The following is a 14,665-nucleotide window of genomic DNA, read 5'->3' as shown; positions in this document are numbered from 1 at the left end:
AAAGAAACTAGTCTCATGGCTGAATCTAGTTAATAATCCCTGATAGAGGGTGTCATTTGGGACACAGCCCCTATTCTACACAAGCCTACTTATCATTAATGATAGATCTAGTTGATAATCCCTGATAGAGGGTGCCATTTGATTCTAATCTTATCCTAGTTGATAATCCCTGATAGAGGGTGCCATTTGGGACACAGCCCCTATTCTACACAAGCCTACTTATCATTAATGATAGATCTAGTTGATAATCCCTGATAGAGGGTGCCATTTGGGACACAGCCCCTATTCTACACAAGCCTACTTATCATTAATGATAGATCTAGTTGATAATCCCTGATAGAGGGTGCCATTTGGGACACAGCCCCTATTCTACACAAGCCTACTTATCATTAATGATAGATCTGATAGGGTGCCATTTGGGACACAGATAAGATCTAGTTGATAATCCCTGATGAGGGTGTCATTTGGGACACAGCCCCTATTCTACACAAGCCTACTTATCATTTGGGACACAGCCCTATTCTACACAAGCCTACTTATCATTAATGATAGATCTAGTTGATAATCCCTAGAGGGTGCCATTTCATTAATGCCTACTTATCATTAATGATAGATCTAGTTGATAATCCCTGATAGAGGGTGCCATTTGGGACACAGCCCCTATTCTACACAAGCCTACTTATCATTAATGATAGATCTAGTTGATAATCCCTGATAGAGGGTGTCATTTGGGACACAGCCCTATTCTACACAAGCCTACTTATCAGCTAGTTGATAATCCCTGATAATCCCTGATAGAGGGTGCCATTTGGGACACAGCCCCTATTCTACACAAGCCTACTTATCATTAATGATAGATCTAGTTGATAATCCCTGATAGAGGGTGCCATTTGCCCCTATTCTACACAAGCCTACTTATCATTAATGATAGATCTAGTTGATAATCCCTGATAGAGGGTGTCATTTGGGACACAGACTTATCATTAATGATAGATCTAGTTGATAATCCCTGATAGAGGGTGCCATTTGGGACACAGCCCCTATTCTACACAAGCCTACTTATCATTAATGATAGATCTAGTTGATAATCCCTGATAGAGGGTGTCATTTGGGACACAGCCCCTATTCTACACAAGCCTACTTATCATTAATGATAGATCTAGTTGATAATCCCTGATAGAGGGTGCCATTTGGGACACATTTGGGACATTTGGGACAGTTCTCCATTGGCTGTTGACCGACAGAGAAGCTCTCGTCTGATATAACTGATATAATTTACATTATGAACTGGGTGGTTCGAGCCCTGAATGCTGATTGGCTGACAGCCATGGTATATCAGACCGTATACTACGGGTATGACATAAACATGTATTTTTACTGCTCTAATTACATTGGTAACCAGTTTATAATAGCAATAAGGCACCTCAGGGGTTTGTGGTATGTGGCCAAATATACCACGGCTACGGGCTGTATCCAGGCACTTCCGCGTTGTCGTGCTTAACATCAGCCCTTGGCCGTGGTATATTGACCACATACCACACCCCCCTCGGGTATTATGGCTTAATTATAACGCTGTGAATGTTATTATATATAATATATTATATAATTGTTATTCTACAGCTCTCCGCTGGCTGTTGACAGACGGACAAAGAGGAAACTTCTGGAAAGCAACTCTCCTACCGGTAAACTGTTGAAGGACAATGTGAGTGTTCCACACGATCGATTGATTGGTTTTATTTGCCAGATGTAAAAACGAGATGTTTCCTGATCTTATATCTCTCCAGATACAGACTTCCTTTAGATTGTTTTATAGGATGTAGTGACTCTGTTATGCAATGTGTTTCTATGGCCCAATAGATAATAATACATATTTTATATATATATATTTTTTTTATCCTTCAAGTGGTCTTTAAAATTCTAAATCAAATGGCTGAATTATCCTTGGTTTGTCCTTAAAATAATTCTGTATGTTTAGTAAAGTATTTACTTTCTCTACTTTTGCTTATTATCCGATCTTAAACCAACATCTAATATTAGATCACGGGAACCTGAGTGAACAAATAAAACAACAATGACATATTTATTTAAATAACAAAGCTATAAGAAAAAGTAATTGCAGCACCCAAATGCCCCTGTGTGGAAAAAGTAATTGCAGCACCCAAATGCCCCTGTGTGGAAAAAGTAATTGCCCACTTTACACTCAATAACTGGTTGTTCCACCTTTAGCTGCAATGACTCCAACCAAACACTTCCTGTAGTTGTGGACCAACCAAACACTTCCTGTAGTTGTGGACCAACCAAACACTTCCGGTAGTTGTGGACCAACCAAACACTTCCGGTAGTTGTGGACCAACCAAACACTTCCGGTAGTTGTGGACCAACCAAACACTTCCGGTAGTTGTGGACCAACCAAACACTTCCGGTAGTTGTTGATCAGTCTAATGTCTCTGAAGGAATTGTGGCCAACTCTTTCATGCAGAACTGCTTTAACTCAGCAACATTTGTTGGTTTTCAATCATGAACTGGTCGTTTCATGTCCTGCCACAACATCTCTATTGGGGTTAGGTCTGGACTTTGACTAAGCCGTTCCTAAACTTCAAATTTGTTGCTTCTTAACCATTTTCATTTGGACTTAATTGTTTTGGATCGTTGTCTTGCTGCATGACCAAGCAGGCTTCAGCATCACCTCCCAGACTGATGGATTGACATTCTCTGATGCAGGGCAGAATTCATGGTTCCTTCTATATTAAGTCGTCCAGGTCCTGAGGCAGCAAAGCCTCCTCAAACCCTCACACTACTACCACCACCATGTGTTACCGTTGCTATAAGATTCTTCCTGTGGAATGCAGCGTTTGGTTTTTCACCAGGCATAATGGGACTCATGTCGTCAAAAATGTTATACTTTTGACTCCTCTGTCCGTAGAATATTCTTCCAAGAGTTTTAATGATCATCCAGGTGCTTTTTGGCTATCTTGAGTCAACTTTTTTTGGCTGAGATGTGTCCCACAGTTTGATCTGGAGAAAGCCATGCAGTCATAAACCAATGAAAGACTGAGTCATATTCATAGCCAATCAAATGGGAAGAGAAGGGAATATAGCGTACGTTTTTAAGTGTTACATTAAAATACATGAATAGTTTGTTTCTATTTCTCCGTCTCTGATGCATAGACAATCTTTTCTGATTGGACAGCAAATAGCCAATAGGATGAGTTACCCTGACTGTCACTGGTGCTCTTTACTGCCCAGCGCCAGTCAGGTTCGATTAGGTTAGACTGTTGTCTGTCACATCACGATGTCGTCACCATCGACGATGGCTGTCGGTCATCAATGATATTACCGTAATATCGCGACAACCCAAATGGCTACCAGTTTAGACTGACAACCCAAATGGCTACCAGTTTATAGACTGTGACGACCCAAATAGCTACCAGTTTATAGACTGTGACGACCCAAATGGCTACCAGTTTATAGACTGTGACGACCCAAATGGCTACCAGTTTATAGACTGTGACGACCCAAATGGCTACCAGTTTATAGACTGTGACGACCCAAATGGCTACCAGTTTATAGACTGTGACGACCCAAATGGCTACCAGTTTATAGACTGTGACGACCCAAATGGCTACCAGTTTATAGACTGTGACGACCCAAATGGCTACCAGTTTAGACTGTGACGACCCAAATGGCTACCAGTTTAGACGGTGACGACCCAAATGGCTACCAGTTTAGACTGTGACGACCCAAATGGCTACCAGTTTAGACTGTGATATGATATTTGGTCCATATCGCCCAGCCCTACTGACTGTTCTCTAAACACAGTCTAGCTGCTGTAGACCCCAGACTGACTGTTCTCTAAACAGTCTAGCTGCTGTAGGCCCCAGACTGACTGTTCTCTAAACAGTCTAGCTGATGTAGACCCCAGACTGACTGTTCTCTAAACAGTCTAGCTGATGTAGACCCCAGACTGACTGTTCTCTAAACAGTCTAGCTGCTGTAGACCCCAGACTGACTGTTCTCTAAACAGTCTAGCTGTCATGTTGCTGCTTTGACACCCTCAGACTACTTATGATGGCCGCCCCAACTTCTGTAACCCTTCTAATAGAGGAATGGCAGTGGCCCTGTCTGTGTGCACTGTTGCTTCATAATGGCTCAACTATGGTCTCTCTCCTTCCTCTCAGGGTGGCGCCTCTGCTCTCTCTGCCATGGGATTACGTAACCTAGGCAACACATGCTTTATGAACGCCATCCTGCAGTCTCTCAGGTGAGTTGTGGTTAGGCTTAGGTAAGTGTCTCAGGTGAGTTGTCCTTCAGGTGAGTTGTGGTTAGGCTTAGGTAAGTGTCTCAGGTGAGTTGTGGTTAGGCTTAGGTAAGTCTCTCAGGTGAGTTGTGGTTAGGCTTAGGTAAGTCTCTCAGGTGAGTTGTGGTTAGGCTTAGGTAAGTGTCTCAGTTAAGTCAGGTGAGTGGTGGTTAGGCTTAGGTAAGTCTCTCAGGTGAGTTGTGGTTAGGCTTAGGTAAGTGTCTCAGGTAAGTCTCTCAGGTGAGTGGTGGTTAGGCTTAGGTAAGTCTCTCAGGTGAGTTGTGGTTAGGCTTAGGTAAGTGTCTCTGGTAAGTCCCTCAGGTGAGTGGTGGTTAGGCTTAGGTAAGTCCCTCAGGTGAGTTGTGGTTAGGCTTAGGTAAGTGTCTCTGGTAAGTCCCTCAGGTGAGTTGTGGTTAGGCTTAGGTAAGTGTCTCTGGTAAGTCCCTCAGGTGAGTGGTGGTTAGGCTTAGGTAAGTCCCTCAGGTGAGTTGTGGTTAGGCTTAGGTAAGTCTCTCAGGTAAGTCCCTCAAGTGAGCCAAGGCCCATTATGGTCCCTGTTTGGAACTCAGGTGAGCTGTGTGGCTTAAGGCTCTGGTTCTGGCCTCTATATGGCCTCTGTTGTGTGGCCAGCCTCTGGCTCAGGGGTCTGTGGTCATGGCCGGCCTCTGGCTCAGGGGTCTGTGGTCATGGCCGGCCTCTGGCTCAGGGGTCTGTGGTCATGGCCGGCCTCTGGCTCAGGGGTCTGTGGTCATGGCTGGCCTCTGGCTCAGGGGTCTGTGGTCATGGCCGGCCTCTGGCTCAGGGGTCTGTGGTCATGGCCGGCCTCTGGGGGGAAGAGGTCTGGGTGCCTCTGGCTCAGGGTCTTGGTCAAGCTGGCCTCTGGGGGGAAAAGAGGTCTGGGCTGGGGGAAAGAGGCTGGGTGTTGGGGGAAAGAGGCTGGGCTGGGGGGAAAGAGGCTGGGCTGGGGGAAAGAGACTGGGCTGGGGGGAAAGAGGCTGGGCTGGGGGGGAAAGAGGCTGGGCTGGGGAAAGGGCTGGGCTGGGCTGGGGAAAGAGGCTGGGCTGGGGAAAGAGGCTGGGCTGGGGAAAGAGGCTGGGCTGGGCTGGGGAAAGAGGCTGGGCTGGGCTGGGGAAAGAGGCTGGGCTGGGGGGGAAAGAGGCTGGGCTGGGGGGGAAAGAGGCTGGGCTGGGGGGGAAAGAGGCTGGGCTGGGGGGAAGAGCCTGGGCTGGGGGAAAGGGGCTGGGCTGTGCTGGGGGAAAGGGGCTGGGCTGGGGGAAAGAGGCTGGGCTGGGGGGGAAAGAGGCTGGGTGTTAAGAAGCTCTTTCTATTCCAGCAACATCCAGCAGTTCAGCTGTTATTTCATGGAGCTGCCAGCGGTGGCGCTGCGGAGCGGGAAGACTGCAGGGCGTCGGATGTACCACACCCGCAGCCAGGGGGACACCAGTGTGTAAGGTCTTACGTGTGTGTGTGTGGGGGACACCAGTGTGTAAGGTCTTGGTGTGTGTGTGTGGGGGACACCAGTGTGTAAGGTCTTGGTGTGTGTGTGTGGGAGACACCAGTGTGTAAGGTCTTGGTGTGTGTGTGTGGGAGACACCAGTGTGTAAGGTCTTAGTGTGTGTGTGTGGGAGACACCAGTGTGTAAGGTCTTCTCTGTGTGTGTGTGTCTGTGTAAGGTCTTAGTGTGTGTGTGTGGGGGACACCAGTGTGTAAGGTCTTGGTGTGTGTGTGTGGGAGACACCAGTGTGTAAGGTCTTAGTGTGTGTGTGTGGGAGACACCAGTGTGTAAGGTCTTCTCTGTGTGTGTGTGTGTGTGTGTGTAAGGTCTCACCAGTGTGTGTGTGTGTGTGTGTGTGTGTAAGGTCTTACGTGTGTGTGTGTGTTTGCAGTGCCTGAAGCTACATTTTTGGTCCACCAGCCACTGAGGCAGATCCACCGGCCACGCAGATTTTTACTAGCCAATATAAAACATTTACACCGAAAACCGTAACACTTGAGCATGTGAACAAAAATCTAAGTAGCCATGAAACATGAGGACAGTCTCACTTCAGTAGACTTTAGTTTTGAGTAAATTAGACCCAACTTTTATGCCTTCTAAAAATTAAATGTCTCACTCGGCACCCAGCCAGGCTGTGTTGCAGCGCGAGGTGGGATATAGTTTTTTTGTGCCATTCATTTACCAGCTATTTAACAAAATGGCAGAAATACTTTGATAACTGCTACTGCAGCATTTATTTAGCTATACATGTGGTCATACTTGACTATTTTATTCACAAATACGAGTGAAATGCTCCCACTGTTGTACCCTGACCGTCTGCCATCGTGGCTGGTTAAATGCTCCCACTGTTGTCCCCTGACCGTCTGCCATCGTGGCTGGTTAAATGCTCCCACTGTTGTACCCTGACCGTCTGCCATCGTGGCTGGTTAAATGCTCCCACTGTTGTCCCCTGACCGTCTGCCATCGTGGCTGGTTAAATGCTCCCACTGTTGTCCCCTGACCGTCTGCCATCGTGGCTGGTGAAATGCTCCCACTGTTGTCCCCTGACCGTCTGCCATCGTGGCTGGTTAAATGCTCCCACTGTTGTCCCCTGACCGTCTGCCATCGTGGCTGGTTAAATGCTCCCACTGTTGTACCCTGACCGTCTGCCATCGTGGCTGGTTAAATGCTCCCACTGTTGTACCCTGACCGTCTGCCATCGTGGCTGGTTAAATGCTCCCACTGTTGTCCCCTGACCGTCTGCCATCGTGGCTGGTGAAATGCTCCCACTGTTGTCCCCTGACCGTCTGCCATCGTGGCTGGTTAAATGCTCCCACTGTTGTACCCTGACCGTCTGCCATCGTGGCTGGTTAAATGCTCCCACTGTTGTACCCTGACCGTCTGCCATCGTGGCTGGTTAAATGCTCCCACTGTTGTACCCTGACCGTCTGCCATCGTGGCTGGTTAAATGCTCCCACTGTTGTCCCCTGACCGTCTGCCATCGTGGCTGGTGAAATGCTCCCACTGTTGTCCCCTGACCGTCTGCCATCGTGGCTGGTTAAATTCTCCCACTGTTGTACCCTGACCGTCTGCCATCGTGGCTGGTTAAATGCTCCCACTGTTGTACCCTGACCGTCTGCCATCGTGGCTGGTTAAATGCTCCCACTGTTGTCCCCTGACCGTCTGCCATCGTGGCTGGTTAAATGCTCCCACTGTTGTCCCCTGACCATCTGCCAACGTGGCTGGTTAAATGCTCCCACTGTTGTCCCCTGACCGTCTGCCATCGTGGCTGGTTAAATGCTCCCACTGTTGTCCCCTGACCGTCTGCCATCGTGGCTGGTTAAATGCTCCCACTGTTGTCCCCTGACCGTCTGCCATCGTGGCTGGTTAAATGCTCCCACTGTTGTCCCCTGACCATCTGCCAACGTGGCTGGTGAAATGCTCCCACTGTTGTCCCCTGACCATCTGCCAACGTGGCTGGTTAAATGCTCCCACTGTTGTCCCTTGACCGTCTGCCATCGTGGCTGGTTAAATGCTCCCACTGTTGTCCCCTGACCATCTGCCAACGTGGCTGGTTAAATGCTCCCACTGTTGTCCCCTGACCGTCTGCCATCGTGGCTGGTTAAATGCTCCCACTGTTGTCCCCTAACCATCTGCCAACGTGGCTGGTTAAATGGACTTCCTACCCACCAAAAATACACCGTAGGGCTGGGCGATATGGACCAAATATCATATCACTGTATAAAAATACACCGTAGGGCGATATGGACCAAATATCAGTGATATGATATTTGGTCCATATCGCCCAGCGGTGTATTTTTATACAGTGATAAAAAAATAGGTATTCTTTAAGGAATACCTAGGATAGGATAAAGTAATCCCTCTCACCCCCCCTTAAAAGATTTAGATGCACTATTGTAAAGTGGCTGTTCCACTGGATGTCATAAGGTGAATGCACCAATTTGTAAGTCGCTCTGGATAAGAGCGTCTGCTAAATGACTTAAATGTAAATGTAAAAATACACCGCTGGGCGATATGGACCAAATATCATATCACGGTATAAAAATACACCGCTGGGCGATATGGACCAAATATCATATCACGGTATAAAAATACACCGTAGGGCGATATGGACCAAATATCATATCACGGTATAAAAATACACCGCTGGGCGATATGGACCAAATATCATATCACGGCGATATGGACCAAATATCGGTATAAAAATATCACTGTATATAAAAATACACCGTAGGGCGATATGGACCAAATATCATATCACTGTATAAAAATACACCGTAGGGCGATATGGACCAAATATCATATCACTGTATAGAAATACACCGTAGGGCGATATGGACCAAATATCATATCACGGTATAAAAATACACCGCTGGGCGATATGGACCAAATATCATATCACGGTATAAAAATACACATTTAACGTTATTTTATGTTTTTGAATAATATAAGTGAATGTGCTTTATGAGTAGCGCATGGCACTAGGGTGGCAACACATACAGTACCAGTCAAACGTTTGGACAAACCTACTCATTCCAGGGCTTTTATTTAAGACCGCAAAACTATGAAACAACACATATGGAATCATGTAGTAAGCGAAGAAGTGTTAAACAAATCTAAAATATATTTTAGATTCTTCAAAGTAGCCACCCTGTGCCTTGATGACAGCTTTGCACACTTGGTATTCTCTCAACCAGCTTCACCTACAATGCTTTTCCAAGTATCTTGAAGAAGTTCCTACATATCTAATGTCCATTTCTCGTGTTTCTTGGGCTTGGTCTTTAGCCTTATTTGCTTATCTTCTGTATACCACTCTACCGTGTCACAACACAACTGATTGGCTCAAAGCGCATTAAGAAGGAAAGAAATTCCATAAATGAACTTTTAACAAGGCACACCTGTTAATTGAAATGCATTCCAGGTGACTACCTCATGACGCTGGTTGAGAGAATGCCAAGTGTGCAAAGCTAGTTTTGGTGGCTTCATTATTCTACAATGTAGAAAATAGTGTGGGGGGGGCTTATGTGTAGGTGTCCAGACTTTTGACTGGTACTGTACATTGTAAGTGATTTCAATGAGTCTTTCTCCTTTCTCATTGTTTTATACTGTTCAACTTCAACCCTAAATTATATTCATCAGTTTCTGCATTTCCTGCACTCATTTGAGAATTTCTACACTGCATGTAGAGCTGCATGAAATGGGCAAACAATATATAGGCCTGTTTTTAACCAAATGTTGGAATTGCGATTTGACAAGGAATTGAAATGCCAGAGAGGATTTATTGTGACAGGGTTGGAACCAAAGTGTTGATAAGTGTTTCTTAGGGGACCCTATAATCTTTGGCTACATGTTTTATCTTAGCTTTTTAATGTAGCTAACATATATTCTTACTTTGTGCATTCATCTTTGATTTAGAACATACTGTTGCACAAAAACATATGCTGATTGGTTTAGAGTTGGTGAGCAGCACAGAGGATGTTTAACTGAAGGAGTTGTGCTCTTGGAGGTTCCTGGTATTGACAGTAGTCCTATGTTTGTCTCTGTTTCCCAGGTCCTTGGTGGAGGAGTTGAGGAAGACCCTGTGTTATCTGTATGGTATTGACAGTAGTGTTTGTCTCTGTTTCCCAGGTCCTTGGTGGAGGAGTTGAGGAAGACCCTGTGTTATCTGTATGGTATTGACAGTAGTGTTTGTCTCTGTTTCCCAGGTCCTTGGTAGTGAGGAAGACCCCTGACAGTAGTGTTTGTCTCTGTTTTCCCAGGTCCTTGGTGGAGGAGTTGAGGAAGACCCTGTGTTATCTGTGGCAGGGTGGCCCAACAGCCTTCAGCCCTGACTCTTTGTTCTACGTTGTCTGGAAAATCATGCCCAGCTTCAGGTACTATGACACACCTCTTCATTTCGGTAACGTTGATGTCCTTGACCCTGTGTTGAGCGGTAATGTTGATGTCCTTGACCCTGTGTTGAGTGGTAATGTTGATGTCCTTGACCCTTGACCCTGTGTTGAGTGGTAATGTTGATGTCCTTGACCCTTGACCCTGTGTTGAGTGGTAATGTTGATGTCCTTGACCCTGTGTTGAGTGGTAATGTTGATGTCCTTGACCCTTGACCCTGTGTTGAGCGGTAATGTTGATGTCCTTGACCCTGTGTTGAGCGGTAATGTTGATGTCCTTGACCCTGTGTTGAGCGGTAATGTTGATGTCCTTGACCCTGTGTTGAGCGGTAATGTTGATGTCCTTGACCCTTGACCCTGTGTTGAGCGGTAACGTTGATGTCCTTGACCCTGTGTTGAGCGGTAATGTTGATGTCCTTGACCCTGTGTTGAGCGGTAATGTTGATGTCCTTGACCCTTGACCCTGTGTTGAGTGGTAATGTTGATGTCCTTGACCCTGTGTTGAGCGGTAATGTTGATGTCCTTGACCCTGTGTTGAGTGGTAATGTTGATGTCCTTGACCCTGTGTTGAGCGGTAATGTTGATGTCCTTGACCCTGTGTTGAGTGGTAATGTTGATGTCCTTGACCCTGTGTTGAGTGGTAATGTTGATGTCCTTGACCCTTGACCCTGTGTTGAGTGGTAATGTTGATGTCCTTGACCCTGTGTTGAGTGGTAATGTTGATGTCCTTGACCCTGTGTTGAGTGGTAATGTTGATGTCCTTGACCCTGTGTTGAGCGGTAATGTTGATGTCCTTGACCCTGGGTTGAGTGGTAATGTTGATGTCCTTGACCCTGGGTTGAGTGGTAATGTTGATGTCCTTGACCCTGGGTTGAGTGGTAATGTTGATGTCCTTGACCTTGTGTTGAGCGGTAATGTTGATGTCCTTGACCCTGTGTTGAGTGGTAATGTTGATGTCCTTGACCCTGTGTTGAGTGGTAATGTTGATGTCCTTGACCCTGGGTTGAGTGGTAATGTTGATGTCCTTGACCCTTGACCCTGGGTTGAGTGGTAATGTTGATGTCCTTGACCCTGGGTTGAGTGGTAATGTTGATGTCCTTGACCCTTGACCCTGTGTTGAGTGGTAATGTTGATGTCCTTGACCCTGTGTTGAGTGGTAATGTTGATGTCCTTGACCCTGTGTTGAGTGGTAATGTTGATGTCCTTGACCCTGGGTTGAGTGGTAATGTTGATGTCCTTGACCCTGTGTTGAGTGGTAATGTTGATGTCCTTGACCCTTGACCATGTGTTGAGTGGTAATGTTGATGTCCTTGACCCTGGGTTGAGCGGTAATGTTGATGTCCTTGACCCTTGACCATGTGTTGAGTGGTAATGTTGATGTCCTTGACCCTGTGTTGAGTGGTAATGTTGATGTCCTTGACCCTGGGTTGAGCGGTAATGTTGATGTCCTTGACCCTTGACCCTGTGTTGAGTGGTAATGTTGATGTCCTTGACCCTTGACCATGTGTTGAGTGGTAATGTTGATGTCCTTGACCCTGGGTTGAGTGGTAATGTTGATGTCCTTGACCCTGTGTTGAGTGGTAATGTTGATGTCCTTGACCCTTGACCATGTGTTGAGTGGTAATGTTGATGTCCTTGACCCTGGGTTGAGTGGTAATGTTGATGTCCTTGACCCTGTGTTGAGCGGTAATGTTGATGTCCTTGACCCTTGACCCTGTGTTGTTCCCAGGGGGTAACGTTGATGTCCTTGACCCTGTGTTGAGCGGTAATGTTGATGTCCTTGACCCTTGACCCTGTGTTGTTCCCAGGGGGTAACGTTGATGTCCTTGACCCTGTGTTGAGCGGTAATGTTGATGTCCTTGACCCTTGACCCTGTGTTGTTCCCAGGGGGTACCAGCAGCAGGATGCTCATGAGTTCATGCGTTACCTGCTGGACCATCTCCATAGAGAACTACAGGGCGGTCTGAACGGAGCCAAGCACCCCGCTCTCCCCGTTCCACCGGATTCTGTTAAAGTGTCAGGAGACGACCCTACTCTGTCACAAGACGGGCTCCCGGTGCCCCAGGACGAGGGGAAACTGCCCGCCGCGGGGGGGAAATGCTGCATGTAAGAACTTCCTTTCTCGTCTGAAGTAGTGTCTGTCTGGTGTTTCCGTGTACAGGAGCCATTGGCCGGCTATGGCATCTGGATTTCAGATAGAGAAGCTGAACCCTGATGCATGTTTACCACAGCAGATGGCCTAGGACAGACAAGACCATACTGAGTCATGTACACTCCCCTACCTATTTATTTAAACAGTAAAACCAATTCATTGGACTGTATACTCAATCAAATCAATCAAATGTATTTATATAGCCCTTCTTACATCAGCTGATGTCTCAAAGTGCTGTACAGAAACCCAGCCTAAAACCCCAAACAGCAAGCAATGCAGGTGTAGAAGCACGGTGCCTAGGGAAAAACTCCCTAGAAAGGCCAAAACCTAGGAAGAAACCTAGAGAGGAACCAGGCTATGTGGGGTGGCCAGTCCTCTTCTGGCTGTGCCGGGTGGAGATTATAACAGAACATGGCCAAGATGTTCAAACGTTCAGAGATGACCAGCATGGTCAAATAATAATAATCACAGTGGTTGTAGAGGGGGCAGCAAGTCACCACCTCAGGAGTAAATGTCAGTTGGGTTTTCATAGCTGATCATTAAGAGTATCTCTACCCCTCCTGCTGTCTAGAGTCCAAAACAGCAGGTCAGGGTCCATAGCCGATCATTAGGAGTATCTCTACCCCTCCTGCTGTCTAGAGAGTTGAAAACAGCAGGTCAGGGTTTCATAGCCGATCATTAGGAGTATCTCTACCCCTCCTGCTGTCTAGAGAGTTGAAAACAGCAGGTCAGGGTTTCATAGCCGATCATTAGGAGTATCTCTACCCCTCCTTCTGTCTAGAGAGTTGAAAACAGCAGGTCAGGGTCCATAGCCGATCATTAGGAGTATCTCTACCGCTCCTGCTGTCTAGAGAGTTGAGAACTGCAGGTCAGGGTTTCATAGCCGATCATTAGGAGTATCTCTACCCCTCCTGCTGTCTAGAGAGTTGAGAACAGCAGGTCAGGGTTTCATAGCCGATCATTAGGAGTATCTCTACCCCTCCTGCTGTCTAGAGTCCAAAACAGCAGGTCAGGGTCCATAGCCGATCATTAGGAGTATCTCTACCCCTCCTGCTGTCTAGAGTCCAAAACAGCAGGTCAGGATTTCATAGCTGATCATTAGGAGTATCTCTACCCCTCCTGCTGTCTAGAGAGTTGAGAACAGCAGGTCAGGGTTTCATAGCCGATCATTGGGAGTATCTCTACCCCTCCTGCTGTCTAGAGAGTTGAGAACAGCAGGTCAGGGTTTCATAGCCGATCATTAGGAGTATCTCTACCCCTCCTGCTGTCTAGAGAGTTGAAAACAGCAGGTCAGGGTTTCATAGCCGATCATTAGGAGTATCTCTACCCCTCCTGCTGTCTAGAGAGTTGAAAACAGCAGGTCAGGGTTTCATAGCCGATCATTAGGAGTATCTCTACCCCTCCTGCTGTCTAGAGAGTTGAGAACAGCAGGTCAGGGTTTCATAGCCGATCATTAGGAGTATCTCTACCCCTCCTGCTGTCTAGAGAGTTGAAAACAGCAGGTCAGAGTTTCATAGCCGATCATTAGGAGTATCTCTACCCCTCCTGCTGTCTAGAGAGTTGAAAACAGCAGGTCAGGGTTTCATAGCCGATCATTAGGAGTATCTCTACCCCTCCTGCTGTCTAGAGAGTTGAAAACAGCAGGTCAGGGTTTCATAGCCGATCATTAGGAGTATCTCTACCCCTCCTTCTGTCTAGAGAGTCCAAAACAGCAGGTCAGGGTCCATAGCCGATCATTAGGAGTATCTCTACCCCTCCTGCTGTCTAGAGTCCAAAACAGCAGGTCAGGGTTTCATAGCCGATCATTAGGAGTATCTCTACCCCTCCTGCTGTCTAGAGAGTTGAAAACAGCAGGTCAGGGTTTCATAGCCGATCATTAGGAGTATCTCTACCCCTCCTGCTGTCTAGAGTTGAGAACAGCAGGTCAGGGTTTCATAGCCGATCATTAGGAGTATCTCTACCCCTCCTGCTGTCTAGAGAGTTGAAAACAGCAGGTCAGGGTTTCATAGCCGATCATTAGGAGTATCTCTACCCCTCCTGCTGTCTAGAGAGTTGAGAACAGCAGGTCAGGGTTTCATAGCCGATCATTAGGAGTATCTCTACCCCTCCTGCTGTCTAGAGAGTTGAGAACAGCAGGTCAGGGTTTCATAGCCGATCATTAGGAGTATCTCTACCCCTCCTGCTGTCTAGAGAGTTGAGAACAGCAGGTCAGGGTTTCATAGCCGATCATTAGAGTATCTCTACCCCTCCTGCTGTCTAGAGAGTTGAAAACAGCAGGTCAGGGTTTCATAGCCGATCATTGGGAGTATCTCTACCCCTCCTGCTGTCTAGAG

General features: G+C 46.9%; 1 protein-coding gene across 2 annotated transcripts in view; it reads left to right on the top strand.

The window, feature by feature from the left end:
• Nucleotides 1-14,665, top strand: part of usp3 (ubiquitin specific peptidase 3) — a 98,691-nt gene that overhangs the window by 12,352 nt on the left and 71,674 nt on the right. For both annotated transcript variants that reach the window (XM_065002830.1, XM_065002829.1), the window contains 5 exons: nucleotides 1,621-1,702; nucleotides 4,179-4,261; nucleotides 5,631-5,744; nucleotides 10,052-10,165; nucleotides 12,068-12,286. In XM_065002830.1, the coding sequence (XP_064858902.1) occupies nucleotides 1,621-1,702; nucleotides 4,179-4,261; nucleotides 5,631-5,744; nucleotides 10,052-10,165; nucleotides 12,068-12,286 (612 nt within the window). The remainder of the gene's footprint in view (nucleotides 1-1,620; nucleotides 1,703-4,178; nucleotides 4,262-5,630; nucleotides 5,745-10,051; nucleotides 10,166-12,067; nucleotides 12,287-14,665) is intronic.

The sequence above is a fragment of the Oncorhynchus nerka genome, linkage group LG17 (assembly GCF_034236695.1).
Source record: "Oncorhynchus nerka isolate Pitt River linkage group LG17, Oner_Uvic_2.0, whole genome shotgun sequence".
In the NCBI taxonomy this organism is placed as follows: Eukaryota; Metazoa; Chordata; class Actinopteri; order Salmoniformes; family Salmonidae; genus Oncorhynchus; species Oncorhynchus nerka.
Note: the sequence above shows the minus strand (reverse complement) of the source record. Positions and strands in the feature narration are given on the sequence as shown.